Source organism: Dendrobates tinctorius, unplaced genomic scaffold (genome assembly GCF_039654945.1).
Source record: "Dendrobates tinctorius isolate UK_male_01 unplaced genomic scaffold, ASM3965494v1 ptg000298l, whole genome shotgun sequence".
Classification (NCBI taxonomy): Eukaryota; Metazoa; Chordata; class Amphibia; order Anura; family Dendrobatidae; genus Dendrobates; species Dendrobates tinctorius.
Window position 1 is genome coordinate 105622 of NW_027361965.1, and position 18279 is coordinate 123900.

Genomic DNA, 18279 nt, shown 5'->3' on the forward strand with positions numbered 1-18279 from the left:
GCTGGGGTAATCAGAAATAGTTGTAGCCCCTGGGCAGCACCATTAGTCCTTGTTAAAAAAAAAAGATGGTACCATGAGAATGTGTGTTGACTACAGGCGGATTAACGAAATTAAACATAAGGACGCATACCCGCTACCTAGAATTGAGGAATCAGCTGCATTGAGAACCGCTAGCTATTTTATGACTTTAGCCCTCACCAGTGGGTATTGGCAGGTTCCCGTGGCAGAAGCAGAGAGAAGACAGCATTTACGACACCAATGGGCCTTTGCGAGTTTAACTACGTGCCGTTTAGGCTCAGCAATGCACCAGGGACATTTCAACGGTTAATGGAATGCTGCCTAGGACATAAAAACTTTGAAATCGTTCTGCTGTACCTGGATGACATCATTGTCTTCTCCAAAACCTAAGAAGATCACTTGAAGCACCAGGCCGAGGTGTTCGAAGCCCTGTCCAATTTTGGCTTGAAAGGAAAGCCATCCAAATGTCACCTTTTGAAACCCAAGGTGCAGTACTTAGGCCATATGGTAAGTGTGGAAGGCGTGGCACCAAACTCTGACAAAGTCACCAGTATCTGGGACTTTCAAAGACCTAGCAACATTCATGAAGTACGGCAGTTTCTTGGGTTGGTGGGCTACTACAGGAGACTCATCAAGGGCTTCACCAAAATAGCTGCATCCCTGCAAGATCTTCTAGTGGGCCAATCCAAGAAGGCCAAAAACAAGAGTCCTCGGTTCGAGTGGAACAACAGGCTAGAAGAATCCTTCACTCGGATGAAGCTGGCTCTCACAGGAGATGAAGTCCTGGCCTACCCTGACTATGACCAACCATTTGTACTTTACACAGACGCCAGCAAGGTGGGATTAGGAGCAGTGCTGTCACAAATGCAGAAAGGCAGAGAGAGATTGATTGCCTACGCCAGAAGGAAGCTTCGTCCCATTGAAAGGAACCCCGACAACTACAGTTCCTTTAAACTGGAGTTCCTCGCCATAGTCTGGGCGGTAACGGAGCGCATCAAGTACTACCTGGCTTCAGCGAAGTTTACCATCTACACGGACAATAATCCGCTAACCCACCTTGAAACGGCAAAGCTGGGTGCACTGGAGCAGTGATGTATGGACTGTCCAACTACGAGTTTACCATCAAGTACCGGGCGGGACATAATGCTGATGCGTTGTCCAGGATGCCCAATTCACCAGTCGAGGGAGAAGATTCGGAAGACCTCGAAGAAATCGAGTTACTGGCCTTCCACCACCCAGTTGCGCCCCAACGCTCCCAAGGGGTGAGGAACAGGCGCTACATCATGCAAGAGGCCATGCTTAACCCATTGCCCCACCATGAGTAGGCAGAGATGCAGGATAGCGATCCAGCAGTCCGCCTAGTAAAGGAGTTCTTGACGCAAGCTGACTCCCACCCTGGTCCAGATGCTCCACAGGAAGCACAGCAGTTGTGGAAGGAGAAGGGCAAGCTGTTTATCTATTAGGGTAAGCTGTGTCAGAGGAAAATCAACTCGCACACTCATGAGCTGGTCTGGCAGGTGGTAGTCCCAAAGCGGGATGCGCCAATGATCTTGGAGGCGTACCACGATGGAGCAGGTCATTTCGGATGGAAGAAGTTGGAGATCCTATTTCGTGAGAGATTTTACTTGGCTGAGACTGGAGTATGTGTCCATATGACCACAAATATAAAATAAGTGGGCAAGACAAAGCCTTTACTTATGTACAAAAGTTTGCCAAAATACATATGGGAGACTCCTCAAATGTATGGAGGAAGGTGCTATGGTCAGAGGAGACCAAAATTGAACTTTTTGACCACCAAGGTAACCGCTGTGTCTGGTGCCAAACATAGCGCATCACCCCAAGAACACCATCCCCACAGTGAAACATGGTGGTGACAGCATCATGCTATGCGGATGTTTTTCGGCAGCAGGGGCAGGGAAAATGGTCAGAGTCGAGGGGAAGATGGATGGTGCGAAATACAGGGATATTCTTGAGTAAATCCTGTTTCAGTCCAGTTCGTTCCGCACTGATCAATGAACACATGCGGAATCACCTGCTTTCAAAAGCCGGCAGCACTTTCGATGGAGCGGACATGTGCTGCGTCCAAAGTGCTGCCTAATACTGACCGTGGAAACGTACCCTAAGGCTATGTGCACACGTTGCGGAACTCCCATGGAATTTACCGCGGGAATTCCATTCCGCGGGAAAACCGCATTTTAAATTCCTACGATTTTCCAGCGGAAAAACTAGCGATTTCCAATCGTAATTAGGTTGCAGAATGCTAGCGTTTTCCAAGCGATCTGTAACGTCGCTTGGAGAACTGATTGACAGGTTGGTCACACTCATCAAACATAGTGTTTGACGAGTGTGACCAACTTTTTACTATTGAGGCCGCCTATGCAGCGTCAGTAGTAAATAGATCTAATGTTAAAAATAATTAAAAAAAAATAAAAAATGGTGTTATATTCACCTTCCGACGTCCCGCGCAGCCTTCCCGGGCCTCAGCGATGCTCCCGTTCCCAGTCATGCCTTGCGAGACCGCTACGTCATCACAGGACCTTGCTGCAAGGCATTACTGGGAACGGGAGTTGGCGGGAGCATCGGTAAGGCTGCGCGGGACGCCGGAAGGTGAATATAACCCGATTTTTTATTTTAATTCTATTTTTTACAGGGATATGGTACCCAGTCTCCTCTCCTCCGGACCGTGGGTACCATCCGCAAATGTTCTGCTTACTTTTCGCATGGTGTGCACAGCCACATGTGGAGAGTAAGCAGAACAATGCATTCCTATGCGGGCGGAATCGCTGCGATTCTGCAAAATTAATGAGCATGCTGCGGATTTTTCCAAGATGCGATTCCGTTGTGGGAAATCTGCAGCATTAGCGCAGCATTGTGGAATCCCATAGGATTGCATGGGATGGTTTTTTTGCGTTTTTGTGGCAAAATCGCGCGTTTAAAAAATGCTGCGAAAACGCAAAAAAAACGCAATGTGTGAATGCAGCCTAAATGTATTGAAGTGGCTGAGAAAACCCAGACCTTCATAACATGGAGAATCTGTGGTCAGACGTGAAGATCGCTGTTCACCAGAGGAAACATCTAATGAGAAGGAGCTGGAGCCGATCTGCCGAGAGGAATGGGCAAAATCCCAGTGGTCAGATGTGGAACGCTCAGAGACTTATCCAAAGGGGCGATAGCTGTAATGGCCACAAAAGGAGGCTCTACAAAGTACTGACTTTAGGGGGAGAATGGTTTATTTCTGTTATTTTGTCCTATTTGTTATTTGCTTCACAATAAAAAGAAAACTAAATGTTCACAGTTGTCGGTGTGTTCTCTACAGGAACTGACGCAAACCCTCAAAAAACAGTGAAATCCCAGATTATTAGGTAGCAAAACACAGAAAATGTCACGGGGGTGAATACTTTTGCAAACCGCTGTACGTACACACGCAGACAGCAGCAGGGCGGTGGATGGAGCTGCTGCCTCTAGGACCCTGAGCCTCCTGTCATTCAGCTGCTGTCTGACCATGGGAGGGGATTGCAGAAAACAAGTTTCCCTCAGCTGCTGTGTGCAGTGTCTGCCTCTGTGCTGCCCCCCAGCCTGGAGCCCCCGAGTGCTGCCTGAAGCTTGAGCCCCTGCATGGAAGCAGCTGCCAGGATCCAGGTACTGCCTGCCCCCACCTATGTGCCAGGGCACATGGACAGCACTGACAGCTCTGCCTGCTGCTGATCCAGGCCCCCTGCCCTGCAGCTGGGGTAAGGGGCACCCCTTGCACACACACATGTGCAGCTGCGTGCGGGGCCGCCTGACACTAGGCAGCAGCTGGCACCTCACGGGGCGACGCTCACTTTTGGGGTTTTAAACTTGAATGTTTCATTTTTTTGCCTTTTTCTCTCTTTTTCGCTTTTCGCCCAATAATCAGTATCCGCTCCTGTCTGAGTCGTTTCTGCTCATTTGTTGTCCGCTTTTTGTTTTGTTTTTAGTTTTTACTTTTTTACCTCTCAGATTGTGGGTATTTTTTTTTATTTTTTTTTTTCATCTTTTGGGTGGTTGATTTTCGGGGCGGCCGTCGCGGGGACTGGACAGATGGTCGTCGTCGGCGCAGCGCTTGGCACCATTGCATTTATACATCGCTTTACTGGCAGAGAATGTTTTATGCTGAATCTGCAAGTTTTTTTTTTTTTTTTTTAAAGTGGCGGTGACCTATTTTTGAGTTTGTTTGTGCCCCCTCCCCCTCACTCAGGTGGAATCTCCCCAATCACTGTGCACATTGCTTCAGTATTTCCAAAGATTTTCCCGTGCGGTTTTCTTCTCCAAAGACGAGCCGGCGACTTCTCGCCCCGGTTTTCCGTCGTGCCTTCTCCCGGCTGTCGGGGCAATCAATCATTAACCGATTCTGACCCCGACACCTTTTTATCTCTGCTTCATTATTTGCACGTGTCCAATATATAAAAAAATCAGGATTCTTATTTTTGGCCTTAACGAGCTAAACTTTAATTTTTTGCAATTTTTTTTTTATAGAAATCTTTATATTTTTTTTAAAGCTGCTCAGAATTCTATACAGTGTTTTTTCTGGGAATTGAGACAACAGTGCGCTTGTCTCCTTCCAGTCCATAACTTTTTCTTGGAAGACGACTTAAAGGGAAAAAAAAAACCTGTGCGTTACCGTGCTGATGGTTTGAGGAGCCGCGATCACGGCCCGCGGACAGCGTGCGCCCCGACTCCTCGCTGGACAATAGAAAATGAGTTTGAGTAATGGAATATATATATATTTTTGGATAAATTGTGCAATTGCTTTTCTTGTGGCTTGAAAAAAACCAGCACTTATTTAATTTCTTGAATATTTTTTCCTTTTCCACATCGGCCCCGGGTTTTAGTATAATGCTTGGATTCAGGAGACGCCGGGCCACGTAGTAGGGGCACTGGAATATTAGGAACGTACCGTTTTCAGGGACGGAGCCAAAACTAACAGGCTCCCCGGACGATTTTGCTGATTTTCTGAAACCTACGTTTTTGTCTTTTTTTTTGTGTGCTTGAATAAACACCACATTTTCAAAATTTTTTTTTTTTTTTTTTTTCTAAAAATTAAACTTTGTTTACAGATTCTGGAGAAAAGTTTAAAGAAATCGGTGCTTTTTTTTATTATTATTACTTTATAGCAGAGTTTAAGGAATTGGATTTTTTTTTTTTTTTTTGTGGACATGTAAGCTAAAAAAAAACAACCCAAAAATCAACAATGGACGACGTGAAGAAGTGCGGCTACCTGCGCAAGCAGAAGTCAATGCGCAGGAGGTTTTTTGTTTTGCGTGGCCCTGGGTCCCGAGGCCCGGCCCGTATGGAATACTATGAGAATGAGAAGAAGTTTCGGCTGGGGGATGGCTCCGGGGGGCCACGGGGGACAATCGTCCTAGAAGAGGCATTTGGTGTTAACAAGAGAGCTGACGCTAAGAGGAGACACCTCCTGGTGCTGTATACACGGGACGGAGGATTGAGTGTGTCGGCCGATGGAGAAGAAGAGCAGAATGCCTGGTACCAAGCCATACAAGAACTACAAGCTCAAGGTAAAAACACCAACTACCGGCCCTACATGTCCGGGGTAGAGGTCTACTTGTGTACACAGCAAGACTGCTGACCCACAAGCAACTCCCACCCCACACACATGTACAACACTATAAATAGGTCATGGTGTAGTAATGTCTGGCCTGTGTCTGTCTACGGGTCATGGTGTAGCAAGGTGTGAACTGTGTGTATACGGGTCAGAGTGTAGCAAGGGCCGTACTGTGTGTGTGTATACGGGTCATGGTGCAGCAAGGGCCGGACTGTGTGTGTGTATACGGGTCACGGTGCAGCAAGGGCTGGACTGTGCATGTATATGGGTCACAGTGTAGCAAGGGCCGGATTGTGTGTGTATACGGGTCACAGTGTAGCAAGGGCCAGACTTTGTGTGTGTGTATACGGCTCACGGTGTAGCAAGGGCCGGACTGTGTGTATATACGAGTCACGGTGTAGTAAGGTCTGGCCTGTGTCTGTATACAGGTCATGGTGTAGTAAGGTCTGGACTGTGTGTGTATACAGGTCATGGTGTAGCAAGGGCTGGACTGTGTGTGTGTGTGTGTACTGCTCACGGTGTAGCAAGGGCCGGACTGTGTGTGTATACGGGTCATGGTGTAGTAAGGTCTGGCCTGTGTTTGTATACAGGTCATGGTGTAGTAAGGTCTGGACTGTGCGTGTATATGGGTCACGGTGTAGTAAGGTTTGGACTGTGTGTATACGGGTCACGGTGTAGCAAGGTCTGGACTGTGTATACAGGTCATGGTGTAGCAAGGGCCGTCCTGTGTGTGTATAGGGGTCACGGTGTAGCAAGGTCTGGACTGTGTATTTGGGTCACGGTGTAGCAAGGTCTGGACTGTGTATACAGGTCATGGTGTAGCAAGGGCTGGACTGTGTGTATACATGTCACGGTGTAGCATGGGCCGGACTGTGTGTGTGTATACATGTCACGGTGTAGCATGGGCCGGACTGTGTGTGTGTATACATGTCACGGTGTAGCATGGGCCGGACTGTGTGTGTGTATACATGTCACGGTGTAGCATGGGCCGGACTGTGTGTGTGTATACATGTCACGGTGTAGCATGGGCCGGACTGTGTGTGTGTATACATGTCACGGTGTAGCATGGGCCGGACTGTGTGTGTGTATACATGTCACGGTGTAGCATGGGCCGGACTGTGTGTGTGTATACATGTCACGGTGTAGCATGGGCCGGACTGTGTGTGTATACATGTCACGGTGTAGCATGGGCCGGACTGTGTGTGTATACATGTCACGGTGTAGCATGGGCCGGACTGTGTGTGTATACATGTCACGGTGTAGCATGGGCCGGACTGTGTGTGTATACATGTCACGGTGTAGCATGGGCCGGACTGTGTGTGTATACATGTCACGGTGTAGCATGGGCCGGACTGTGTGTGTATACATGTCACGGTGCAGCATGGGCCGGACTGTGTGTGTATACATGTCACGGTGCAGCATGGGCCGGACTGTGTGTGTATACATGTCACGGTGCAGCATGGGCCGGACTGTGTGTGTATACATGTCACGGTGCAGCATGGGCCGGACTGTGTGTGTATACATGTCACGGTGCAGCATGGGCCGGACTGTGTGTGTATACATGTCACGGTGCAGCATGGGCCGGACTGTGTGTGTATACATGTCACGGTGCAGCATGGGCCGGACTGTGTGTGTATACATGTCACGGTGCAGCATGGGCCGGACTGTGTGTGTATACATGTCACGGTGCAGCATGGGCCGGACTGTGTGTGTATACATGTCACGGTGCAGCATGGGCCGGACTGTGTGTGTATACATGTCACGGTGCAGCATGGGCCGGACTGTGTGTGTATACATGTCACGGTGCAGCATGGGCCGGACTGTGTGTGTATACATGTCACGGTGCAGCATGGGCCGGACTGTGTGTGTATACATGTCACGGTGCAGCATGGGCCGGACTGTGTGTGTATACATGTCACGGTGCAGCATGGGCCGGACTGTGTGTGTATACATGTCACGGTGCAGCATGGGCCGGACTGTGTGTGTATACATGTCACGGTGCAGCATGGGCCGGACTGTGTGTGTATACATGTCACGGTGCAGCATGGGCCGGACTGTGTGTGTATACATGTCACGGTGCAGCATGGGCCGGACTGTGTGTGTATACATGTCACGGTGCAGCATGGGCCGGACTGTGTGTGTATACATGTCACGGTGCAGCATGGGCCGGACTGTGTGTGTATACATGTCACGGTGCAGCATGGGCCGGACTGTGTGTGTATACATGTCACGGTGCAGCATGGGCCGGACTGTGTGTGTATACATGTCACGGTGCAGCATGGGCCGGACTGTGTGTGTATACATGTCACGGTGCAGCATGGGCCGGACTGTGTGTGTATACATGTCACGGTGCAGCATGGGCCGGACTGTGTGTGTATACATGTCACGGTGCAGCATGGGCCGGACTGTGTGTGTATACATGTCACGGTGCAGCATGGGCCGGACTGTGTGTGTATACATGTCACGGTGCAGCATGGGCCGGACTGTGTGTGTATACATGTCACGGTGCAGCATGGGCCGGACTGTGTGTGTATACATGTCACGGTGCAGCATGGGCCGGACTGTGTGTGTATACATGTCACGGTGCAGCATGGGCCGGACTGTGTGTGTATACATGTCACGGTGCAGCATGGGCCGGACTGTGTGTGTATACATGTCACGGTGCAGCATGGGCCGGACTGTGTGTGTATACATGTCACGGTGCAGCATGGGCCGGACTGTGTGTGTATACATGTCACGGTGCAGCATGGGCCGGACTGTGTGTGTATACATGTCACGGTGCAGCATGGGCCGGACTGTGTGTGTATACATGTCACGGTGCAGCATGGGCCGGACTGTGTGTGTATACATGTCACGGTGCAGCATGGGCCGGACTGTGTGTGTATACATGTCACGGTGCAGCATGGGCCGGACTGTGTGTGTATACATGTCACGGTGCAGCATGGGCCGGACTGTGTGTGTATACATGTCACGGTGCAGCATGGGCCGGACTGTGTGTGTATACATGTCACGGTGCAGCATGGGCCGGACTGTGTGTGTATACATGTCACGGTGCAGCATGGGCCGGACTGTGTGTGTATACATGTCACGGTGCAGCATGGGCCGGACTGTGTGTGTATACATGTCACGGTGCAGCATGGGCCGGACTGTGTGTGTATACATGTCACGGTGCAGCATGGGCCGGACTGTGTGTGTATACATGTCACGGTGCAGCATGGGCCGGACTGTGTGTGTATACATGTCACGGTGCAGCATGGGCCGGACTGTGTGTGTGTGTATAGGGGTCATGGTGTTGCAAGGTCTGGACTGTGTCTGTAATACAGGTCACGGTGTAGCGGGGTCTGGACTGTGTCTGTAATACAGGTCACGGTGTAGCAAGGTATGAACTGTGTGTATGCGGGTCACAGTGTAGCAAGGGCTGGACTGTGTGCGTGTATACAAGTCACGGTGTAGCAAGGGCTGGACTGTGTGTGTGTATATGTGTCACGGTGCAGCAAGGGCTGGACTGTGTGTATACGAGTCACGGTGTAGCAAGGGCTGGACTGTGTGTGTGTATATGGGTCACGGTGTAGCAAGGGCCGGACTGTGTGTGTGTGTATATGGGTCACGGTGTAGCAAGGGCCGGATTGTGTGTGTGTGTATACGGGTCACGGTGTAGCAAGGGCCGGATTGTGTGTGCTATTATCTTATTCTCCCACCCATCTCCTCTGACTTTCTGTTTATGCCTAATAATTTGAATCCCAAGTGGTGGAACTTTTCTGGCTCCGCCCCTCCTTACATAAGCTCCACCTTGCCACACAAGCCCCACCCTCTGTGGTGCAGTTGGTAGGTCCAGCCCACAATATGCAGCTATGGGTCTCCCGCTCTCTGGGCCTTCGGGTTGGGGCTGGACGGTGATCCGCCTGTCATTTTATGGCTCATTACTGTACATGTCACTGTCCTGAGAAGCTGACAATCCTTAGGCCCAATTCCTGACTCCTGGTTGTCATGGTAACCAGCACTGCATCTACCAAAGCTGCGTCTCCATGGTGATCTTGGCGTCAGAATGCTTGTTTTTATTGCAGAGCGTCACTCCCTTAACCGCTCACTTCCTGCGGAGCTTTGATTTGTCTGCGTGAGGAGGTAGAAGAGGCAGAGTGACGCGCTGCAGATCTAGAGGAGTCTGTGGGGGAATAATCTGCAGAATGAGTCACTGCTTCTGGAACGTATGGAACTATCAAAAGGAAGACTGTCAGTGTGGCCCAAGCAACCAATCAAAACACAGCCTTCATTTTAATAGAGCACGGTTGGAAATGAAAAGTAAGCTCTGATTGGTTGTTTTCTGTGTTACGCAAGGTTCTCCTAATGGCCGGTGGTGTGTGTGGTACCATCAGACAAAGTATATTAGACAAGGTTCTCCTCATGACTATAATGGCCGGTGGTGCGTGTGGTACCATCAGACACGCTGTATTACACAAGGTTCTCATCATGTCTATAATGGCCGGTGGTGTGTATGGTACCATCAGACACACTGTATTACACAAGGTTCTCCTAATGGCCGGTGGTGCGTGTGGTACCATCATACATCCTGTATTACACAAGGTTCTCCTCATGACTATAATGGCCGGTGGTGTGTATGGTACCATCAGACACACTGTATTACACAAGGGTCTCCTAATGGCCGGTGGTGCGTGTGGTACCATCATACATCCTGTATTACACAAGGTTCTCCTCATGACTATAATGGCCGGTGGTGTGTATGGTACCATCAGACACACTGTATTACACAAGGTTCTCTTCATATCTATAATGGCCGGTGGTGTGTGGTACCATCAGACATGCTATATTACACAAAGTTCGCCTCATGACTTTAATGGCCGGTGGTGTGTATGGTACCATCAGACACACTGTATTACACAAGGTTCTCCTCATGACTATAATGGCCGGTGGTGTGTGGTACCATCATACATCCTGTATTACACAAAGTTCGCCTCATGACTATAATGGCTGGTGGTGTGTGTGGTACCATCAGACACGCTGTACTACACAAGGTTCTCTTCATGACTATAATGGCCGGTGGTGCGTGTGGTACCATCAAACACGCTGTATTAGACAAAGTTCTCCTCATGTCTATAGTGGCCGTGGTACATATGGTACCATAATGCACACTGTATTACACAATTTTCTCATGTCTATAATGGCCGGTGGTGCGTATGGTACCATCAGACACACTGTATTACACTAGGTTCTCCTCATGTCTATAATGGCCGGTGGTGTGTGTGGTACCATCAGACACACTGTATTACACAAGGTTCTCCTCATGCCTATAATGCCCGGTGGTGCAACATGTTGTGTGTGGTAACATCAAACACACCGTATTACACAAGTTTCTACTCATGTCTACAATGGCCGGTGGTGTATGTGGTGCCATCAGACACACTGTATTACAGAAGGTTTTGCTCATGTTTATAATGGCCGGTAATGCAACGTGGTACCATCAGACACACTGTATTCCGAATGTTCTGCTCATGCTTCATGGTCTCTCTCTCTCCACAGCTCGTGCCCTCTCCACTCCTTCTGAAGATGGTGCCACCTGGCCAGGTCCGCCATTCCGTGAGGTCTGGCAGGTGAGCTTGCGCCCCCGGGGCCTAGGCCAAACACGTAACCTGTCCGGAGTGTACCGCTTGTGTTTGACAGAGCGCACCCTGAGCCTCTTGAGGCTGCGTTGTGATACCCCATCTGTCACCCTCCAGCTCATGAATGTTCGGCGCTGCGGCCACTCAGACAACTACTTTTTCGTGGAGGTGGGAAGATCGGCGGTCACCGGCCCAGGAGAGTTGTGGATGCAGGTGAGGGCATTCCTCCATTACTAACTATGAGAGGGCTAGATATGGGGCATCTTATATAATGATGGAAATTATCTCAAGATCTCCAATCCCCTAAATTGATGGAGAGGTGTTGAATACTTCTTTATTGTGTGTGCTTTCGTCTCGCTTATTTTGCAGGTGGATGACTCTGTTGTTGCACAGAACATGCATGAGACAATCTTAGAAGCCATGAAGTCTCTGAGTGAAGAGTTTCGACCTCGGACTAAGAGTCAGTCCCTGTCCTCCACCCCCATCACTGTTCCTTGCCGCCGTCACTTACCCAATCCTCCTCCCCCCAGCCAGGTTGGTCTGCCCCGAAGATCTAGAATGGAGGTTACAGTTGACAGCTCCCCAGCTTCAAAACCCCGAGATCAGAGTCCACACTCCCTGGAAGAAAAGGAAGAGAAACGTCCTCGGGGTGAGACTAGTCATCCCTCTGCAGATTATGGTTCAGCTTCATCAGATGAGTATGGCTCCAGCCCGGGATTTGAGCCACCAACGTTTCTGCCGCCATCACCATTGAATGAAACCAATTACATTTCCATGGGGCTACTGCGGAGGAGACCTCAAACATTAGACCTTGTATCACCACCATCTGAGGACAATGGAAGACGAATCTCTAAGTTAGAAAATGATGACAACTACGCCATGATGGGGAAATGTAAACCGCGACAAGAGGCAGGCTACATGCCCATGTTACCTGGCAGCAGGTCCTCCCAAGATTACATGCCCATGACCCCTAACAGCATTTCACCCCCAGCACCTATAGAAATGGCTGGCTACGTCATGATGTCACCCCTCGGGAGCTGTTCCCCAGAGATTACAAGCTGGCCACCGTCTGGTGACATGTCAGTAGGCAGTGCTGATAGTCAGGTGTCAGATTACATGAACATGTGGCCACTGAGCCGCTCCGCATCTACTACGCCACCACAGGAAAATCGAAATTCCTCTAACCACCGACCCACTAGCATCCCAGCCTCTTATAGATCACTGCCTCGCTCCTATAAGTTAGATTCTGTGTCCCCGTCTCATCACTCATCCTCTTCTGACAGCCTGGAGGAAGTGACTGGTAGCAGGAGCCGGAGACCGCTCAGCATGTCAGTAGACACGTGGAGAGCCAGCACACTCCCTGGACATTACCGTAGACCGCCCAGTCCTGGAGAGTATGTCAGCATCCATTACAGGGCTAAACCAGAGAAGATGTCCAGGACGAGTGACTCTAATCAGGCAGAGTACATTGCTATGGACACAAACAGCAACAACCATGTGCCAAATGGAGACTACACACAAATGGCATTCGAGCCAGAGACTCTGCTGTCTCATGTCAAAAAGGTGGCCAGACCAGAAAAAAGGGCCACCACAGAAAGCATGGAAGGAAAGTCGTCCAAATCCGCAGTGGAGAAAAATCCATGGATCCTGCCAATTGTAGATAAAAACTCCACAGCGGAGAATTACTGGGTGGCCAACACAAATGAGAAGACTTTCCGACCCATAGACCCTGCAGACGTCTATAATGCCAATGTCACAGTCCCAGGGGAGTCCACCACTGACCATGTCGAGAAAATGGTGGTGGCCCAATCAAGTTCTGAGGACACCGGCCTGAGAGGGCTACTCAGTGCAGTGTCTGGGTGTAACCTCTACAACGGTGCAGAATGGATGAAGCTCATGAGGACTGAGCCTCCGACCAGGATTAGACATTGCTCTGATGGGGCTTCTCTTACTCCGCTCAATGGTAGTCGTCCTCCAGTGGAGGAGGCTGGACTCAATTACATAGACCTGGATCTGGCAAAAGATGTTGTCACTAATGCTCCCTCTGCTGCTCTAATGGGGACCAACGTAATGCCGCCAGTGAAGAATGGAAATGTGACGTCAAGTCCATGCATCAACACCTACGCAAGCATAGACTTCCAGATGTCTGGTGAACTGAGGAGAAGCAGTAGAGATGAAACAGGTATTGATAGAGGTGTAGTGTAGAGATGTATGTACAGTAGAGGAATAGTAGATACAGGATGGAGGTGTAGTGTAGAGTACTGGAATAGTAGATACGGGACAAGATGGAGGTGAAGAGCTGTGTATATGGGACAGGATGTGAGGTGTAGTGTAGAGCTGTGTGTACAGTACAGGAATAGTAGATATGGGACAAGATGGAGGTGTAGTGAAGAGCTGTGTGTACAGTGCAGGAATAGTAGATACGGAACAGGGTGGAGGTGTAGTGAAGAGCTGTGTGTACAGTACAGGATTAGTAGATATGGAACAGGGTGGAGGTGTAGTGTAGAGCTGTGTACAGTACAGGAATAGTAGATACGGGACAGGATGGAGGTGTAGTGAAGAGCTGTGTGTACAGTACAGGAATAGTAGATACGGGACAGGATGGAGGTGTAGTGTAGAGCTGTGTGTACAGTACAGGAATAGTAGATACGGCACAGGATGGAGGTGTAGTGTAGAGCTGTGTGTACAGTACAGGAATAGTAGATACGGCACAGGATGGAGGTGTAGTGTAGAGCTGAGTGTACAGTACAGGAATAGTAGATACGGGACAGGATGGAGGTGTAGTGTAGAGCTGTGTGTACAGTACAGGAATAGTAGATACGGCACAGGATGGAGGTGTAGTGTAGAGCTGTGTGTACAGTACAGGAATAGTAGATACAGGACAGGATGGAGGTGTAGTGTAGAGCTGTGTGTACAGTACAGGAATAGTAGATACAGGACAGGATGGAGGTGTAGTGTAGAGCTGTGTGTACAGTACAGGAATAGTAGATACGGGACAGGATGGAGGTGTAGTGTAGAGCTGTGTGTACAGTACAGGAATAGTAGATACGGGACAGGATGGAGGTGTAGTGTAGAGCTGTGTGTACAGTACAGGAATAGTAGATACGGGACAGGATGGAGGTGTAGTGTAGAGCTGTGTGTACAGTACAGGAATAGTAGATACGGGACAGGATGGAGGTGTAGTGTAGAGCTGTGTGTACAGTACAGGAATAGTAGATACGGAACAGGGTGGAGGTGTAGTGTAGAGCTGTGTGTACAGTACAGGAATAGTAGATACGGAACAGGGTGGAGGTGTAGTGTAGAGCTGTGTGTACTGTGTCTACTATTTTAAAGGTGTGAAACCGCAGCGGAATCTGCAGAAACAATTGACATGCTGCAGTTTATAAACCGCAGCAAAACCGCTTGGAAAAAACCGCAGCGTGAGCACATAGCCTTACTGTGCTTTTTTTTGTGACCTTGCACCCCCTGCACTCAGTCATCAGACTCCATGACAGCGCTTATGGTGTAATGTAATTATCTTCCATTGCTCCCTGTGATTAACCCCGTGTAGTATACAGCGACTACAGATGTAGCAGAGCTCAGCTAACACTTAGTACTAGCTGTGATGGTGCAACATTGTGTTACATAGGACTGCAGGTGACATCTGCTACGTCATCGGAGCTGTTACATAGGACTGCAGGTGACATCTGCTACATTATCTGTACTCGGTTATAGCTGTTATCTGTGGTGTTACATAGGACTGCAGGTGACATCTACATTATCTGTACTAAGATAGTTATCCCTGTGTTATCTGTGGCGTTACATAGGACTGCAGGTGGCTTATGACCTACAGTCACATCGGTTTCGGCTCTGCTACATCGGTTGACACTCTGCAGATGCAGGTCGGCGTCTGATGTTTCCGTGTAGCGGTCGGTGCGGATTTTGGGCGCTTTCTGTGACTTTTCGCTTGGGGCCCGTCGAGGGCGTACGTGGACGCTGAGGCGCTGCCGCCAGTCTTGTCACTCGGTATATGGTGGCGTCCATGTTGCGTCGCTCGCACTCGAGCCGCGGAGTCACTTTCATGGTGTGGAGAATATTTATGTCTGCGGCAGCTGCGAGTCCACAGGGGCCTCCGTCCTCCATGGCCTCCGGCAGTGAGCGGCCCCTCGTGTCCCCATGACATTTACATCCCGAACAGATGGCGTCTCCCCCACCCCCAACACCGTGTGAAAGGCCACTCCGCCGCCATCCCCAACCACAGCTCTGGGTGAACTTATTTCTGGCCCCAAGTCTGGATGATGGCAGGAGGGGTCAGGGAGGCGGAGCAGATGTCACAAGCCCCACCCCGCTGACCTCCATGGAGTCCTGCTCTCAGCATCTGCTGGGCTTTGTTGCATCTGTCGGTGCATATTACAGATAATTCTGCTTTCTTTAACCCTTTTTCTCTTCTGATTTTCCGCAGAATGTTGACGCTGGCGCTCGCCGGGCCGCACAACGTCCGCCGCTAATTGCACTTTGTCGACTCCTCGCCCCTCACACAAATTTCAGGACTGGACGGAAATCTAATATTCATGTGCCTTTCACCGAAAAACACAGACCAGTCGCCATAGCAACCGGGACGGCGACGAGATACCGTCAGCATCAAGGTCAACGGCGTTACTGAGAACATTAACCCCTGACGTGACCAGACGATGGTGATCAGGAAATGTCGCACGGCGGAGGAAGCCGTTTTGTGTTCTTAAAGGGAGAAAAAAAAAACTCTTCTATTGCTCCACTGCCGCAATGGCTGCCTTATGCGGTCGGTGATGACAAAATGGCGTCTGGGCGCCAAAACCGCTCAAGACTCCATAGGTACGACGTATCTGAAGGCCACAAAATGGCTGCTCTCGTGGGTTCTGCGCTGGGGACGGATCCCAGATCTACAGTGTTTTCACCAAAACCTCATTGTTTTTGGTACTTCTGCCACCGCAGGGGACACACCGCACAGGGTGGCGGCCATTTTGTGAGGGGAAGCCGCCAGGTGCTTTACCAGGTACTGATGACGTTACCGCCAGGTACGCGTGACTTGACTCAATGGCGCTTTCATCTACAAAATGGCCGCCGGTAGTGCGTGTGGGGGGCGGATCTGTGTTCTCTGTCTGTTTTGGGAAATAATGAAATCTATGACTAGAAGTTTATAGAGATGACGTAATATATAGAGATTATACATAGCGTATTATAAGCCGGAGGTTTATTATGTTACGGAGGCCGCGATATTTCAGGGAGTAAAGCTGCGCCATTTCTGGTAACGGGAGGGGGGGACACCGCTAATATCGCCCTCTATTTCTGCCTCCGCCCTGGGGGCCGTCACATCAGATGGTCTCCCTCCCCCTCTTTTATTGGGTTTAAATGGAACATTCCAAGAATCTGAGCCAATGAGAATGCTCGCTCGCCCGAAGCTGCTTGTCCTGTGTTTGTTTGTAGATTATCTCCATGGCAACGCCTAAGCGCCCGCCCTCATGACGGGCTGAAAACAAAATGGCCGCTGCCCGACTCACAGGGAAACTGCAATGTATAAGCTAATAATAAAGTGTCTGAACGCAGCCGGCGTCCGTGTCTTCTGTGCGTCGCACTGCAGCATGTGCCGCCACACCGTCCTCCGAAATGAGCGCAGGGCGGACACTGCGGGTGGAGATCGCGGCTCTGGTCGGCCCAGACCCGCGGAGCAAATAACCTCCCTCCACGGCCTGCGGGGCGCTGTGAGGTGACCTCATACTGCATCAAACACCCCCATCTCGTGTCAGCGGCCCTCACCCTGCAGCGGACCCTCATACGGGGGGCACAAAGATAACGGACATAATGTACAAGTGCGTGGAGCTTAGGATGTAATCGGGGGCGGGGACGATAACCACAACAGACCGGAGGCCGCCTGCAGCTCTGATACAGAGTACAGGATGGGGGAAGGGGCCGCAGGAGACCCCCATACTGGGGAAGGGGCCGCAGGGGACCCCCATACTGGGGAAGGGGCCGCAGGGGACCCCCATACTGGGGAAGGGACAGCAAGAGACCCTGATACTGGGGAAGGGGCCGCTAGAGACTCCCATACTGGGGAAGGGGCCGCAGGAGACCCCCATACTGGGGAAGGGGCAGCAAGAGACCCCGATACTGGGGAAGGGACAGCAAGAGACCCCGATACTGGGGAAGGGGCCGCTAGAGACTCCCATACCAGGGAAGGGACAGTAAGAGAATCCCATACTTGGGAAGGGACCGCAAGAGACCCTGATACTGGGGAAGGGACCGCAAGAGACCCCGATACTGGGGAAGGGACCGCTAGAGACTCCCATACTGTGGAAGGGGCCGCAAGAGACTCCCATACTGTGGAAGGGGCCGCAAGAGACTCCCATACTGGGGAAGGGACCGCAAGAGACCCTGATACTGGGGAAGGGGCCGCAAGAGACTCCCATACTGGGGAAGGGACAGTAAGAGACCCCCATACTGGGGAAGGGACCGCTAGAGACCCGCATACTGGGGAAGGGACCGCTAGAGACTCCCATACTGGGGAAGGGGCCGCAAGAGACTCCCATACTTGGGAAGGGACCGCAAGAGACCCTGATACTTGGGAAGGGACCGCAAGAGACCACCATACTGGGGAAGGGACCGCAAGAGACCACCATACTGGGGAAGGGACCGCAGGAGACCCCGATACTGGGGAAGGGGCGGCAGGAGACCCCGATACTGGGGAAGGGGCGGCAGGAGACCCCGATACTGGGGAAGGGGCGGCAGGAGACCCCGATACTGGGGAAGGGGCTGCAGGAGACCCCGATACTGGGGAAGGGGCTGCAGGAGACCCCGATACTGGGGAAGGGGCGGCAGGAGTCCTCAGTGGAGACCCCCATACTGGGGAGGGGAGACACTGTGGGACCACCCTGTCCTCAGAGTGTAGCGAGGGTCCGGCCACAACTTTCTCCAGAACTACTTCATCACAGAGCTCGTCCTCATCAGCAGCGGGAAACACACAGGAAGACATGATGGGTGGCGGAGTCTGGAGATGGAAACAGCTGAAGACCTGAAACCAGAAGACACAGTCAGTGTACAGCCACCTCC

General features: G+C 50.9%; 2 protein-coding genes across 5 annotated transcripts in view; one reads left to right on the plus strand and one right to left on the minus strand.

The window, feature by feature from the left end:
* Positions 1 to 3528: 3528 nt before the first annotated feature.
* LOC141073185 (insulin receptor substrate 1-like) lies at positions 3529 to 16778 on the plus strand. Of its 4 annotated transcripts, none has more exons than XM_073560572.1 (5): positions 3529 to 3657; positions 5097 to 5555; positions 11138 to 11430; positions 11587 to 13399; positions 15659 to 16778. In XM_073560572.1, the coding sequence occupies exons 2-5, from the start codon at positions 5231 to 5233 to the stop codon at positions 15664 to 15666; spliced, it is 2439 nt and encodes an 812-aa protein (XP_073416673.1). In that variant the 5' UTR covers positions 3529 to 3657; positions 5097 to 5230; the 3' UTR covers positions 15667 to 16778. The 4 variants fall into 4 exon arrangements, with proteins under 4 accessions (XP_073416673.1, XP_073416672.1, XP_073416671.1 ...); XM_073560571.1 differs by having other exon boundaries at positions 3532 to 3657; positions 4872 to 5555; XM_073560570.1 differs by having other exon boundaries at positions 3571 to 3657; positions 4516 to 5555.
* Positions 16661 to 18279, minus strand: part of LOC141073187 (uncharacterized) — a 35489-nt gene continuing 33870 nt past the window's right edge. Inside the window, exon 6 of the mRNA XM_073560574.1 lies at positions 16661 to 18241. Coding sequence (XP_073416675.1) covers positions 17054 to 18241 — 1188 coding nt within the window. The 3' untranslated portion in view covers positions 16661 to 17053. The remainder of the gene's footprint in view (positions 18242 to 18279) is intronic.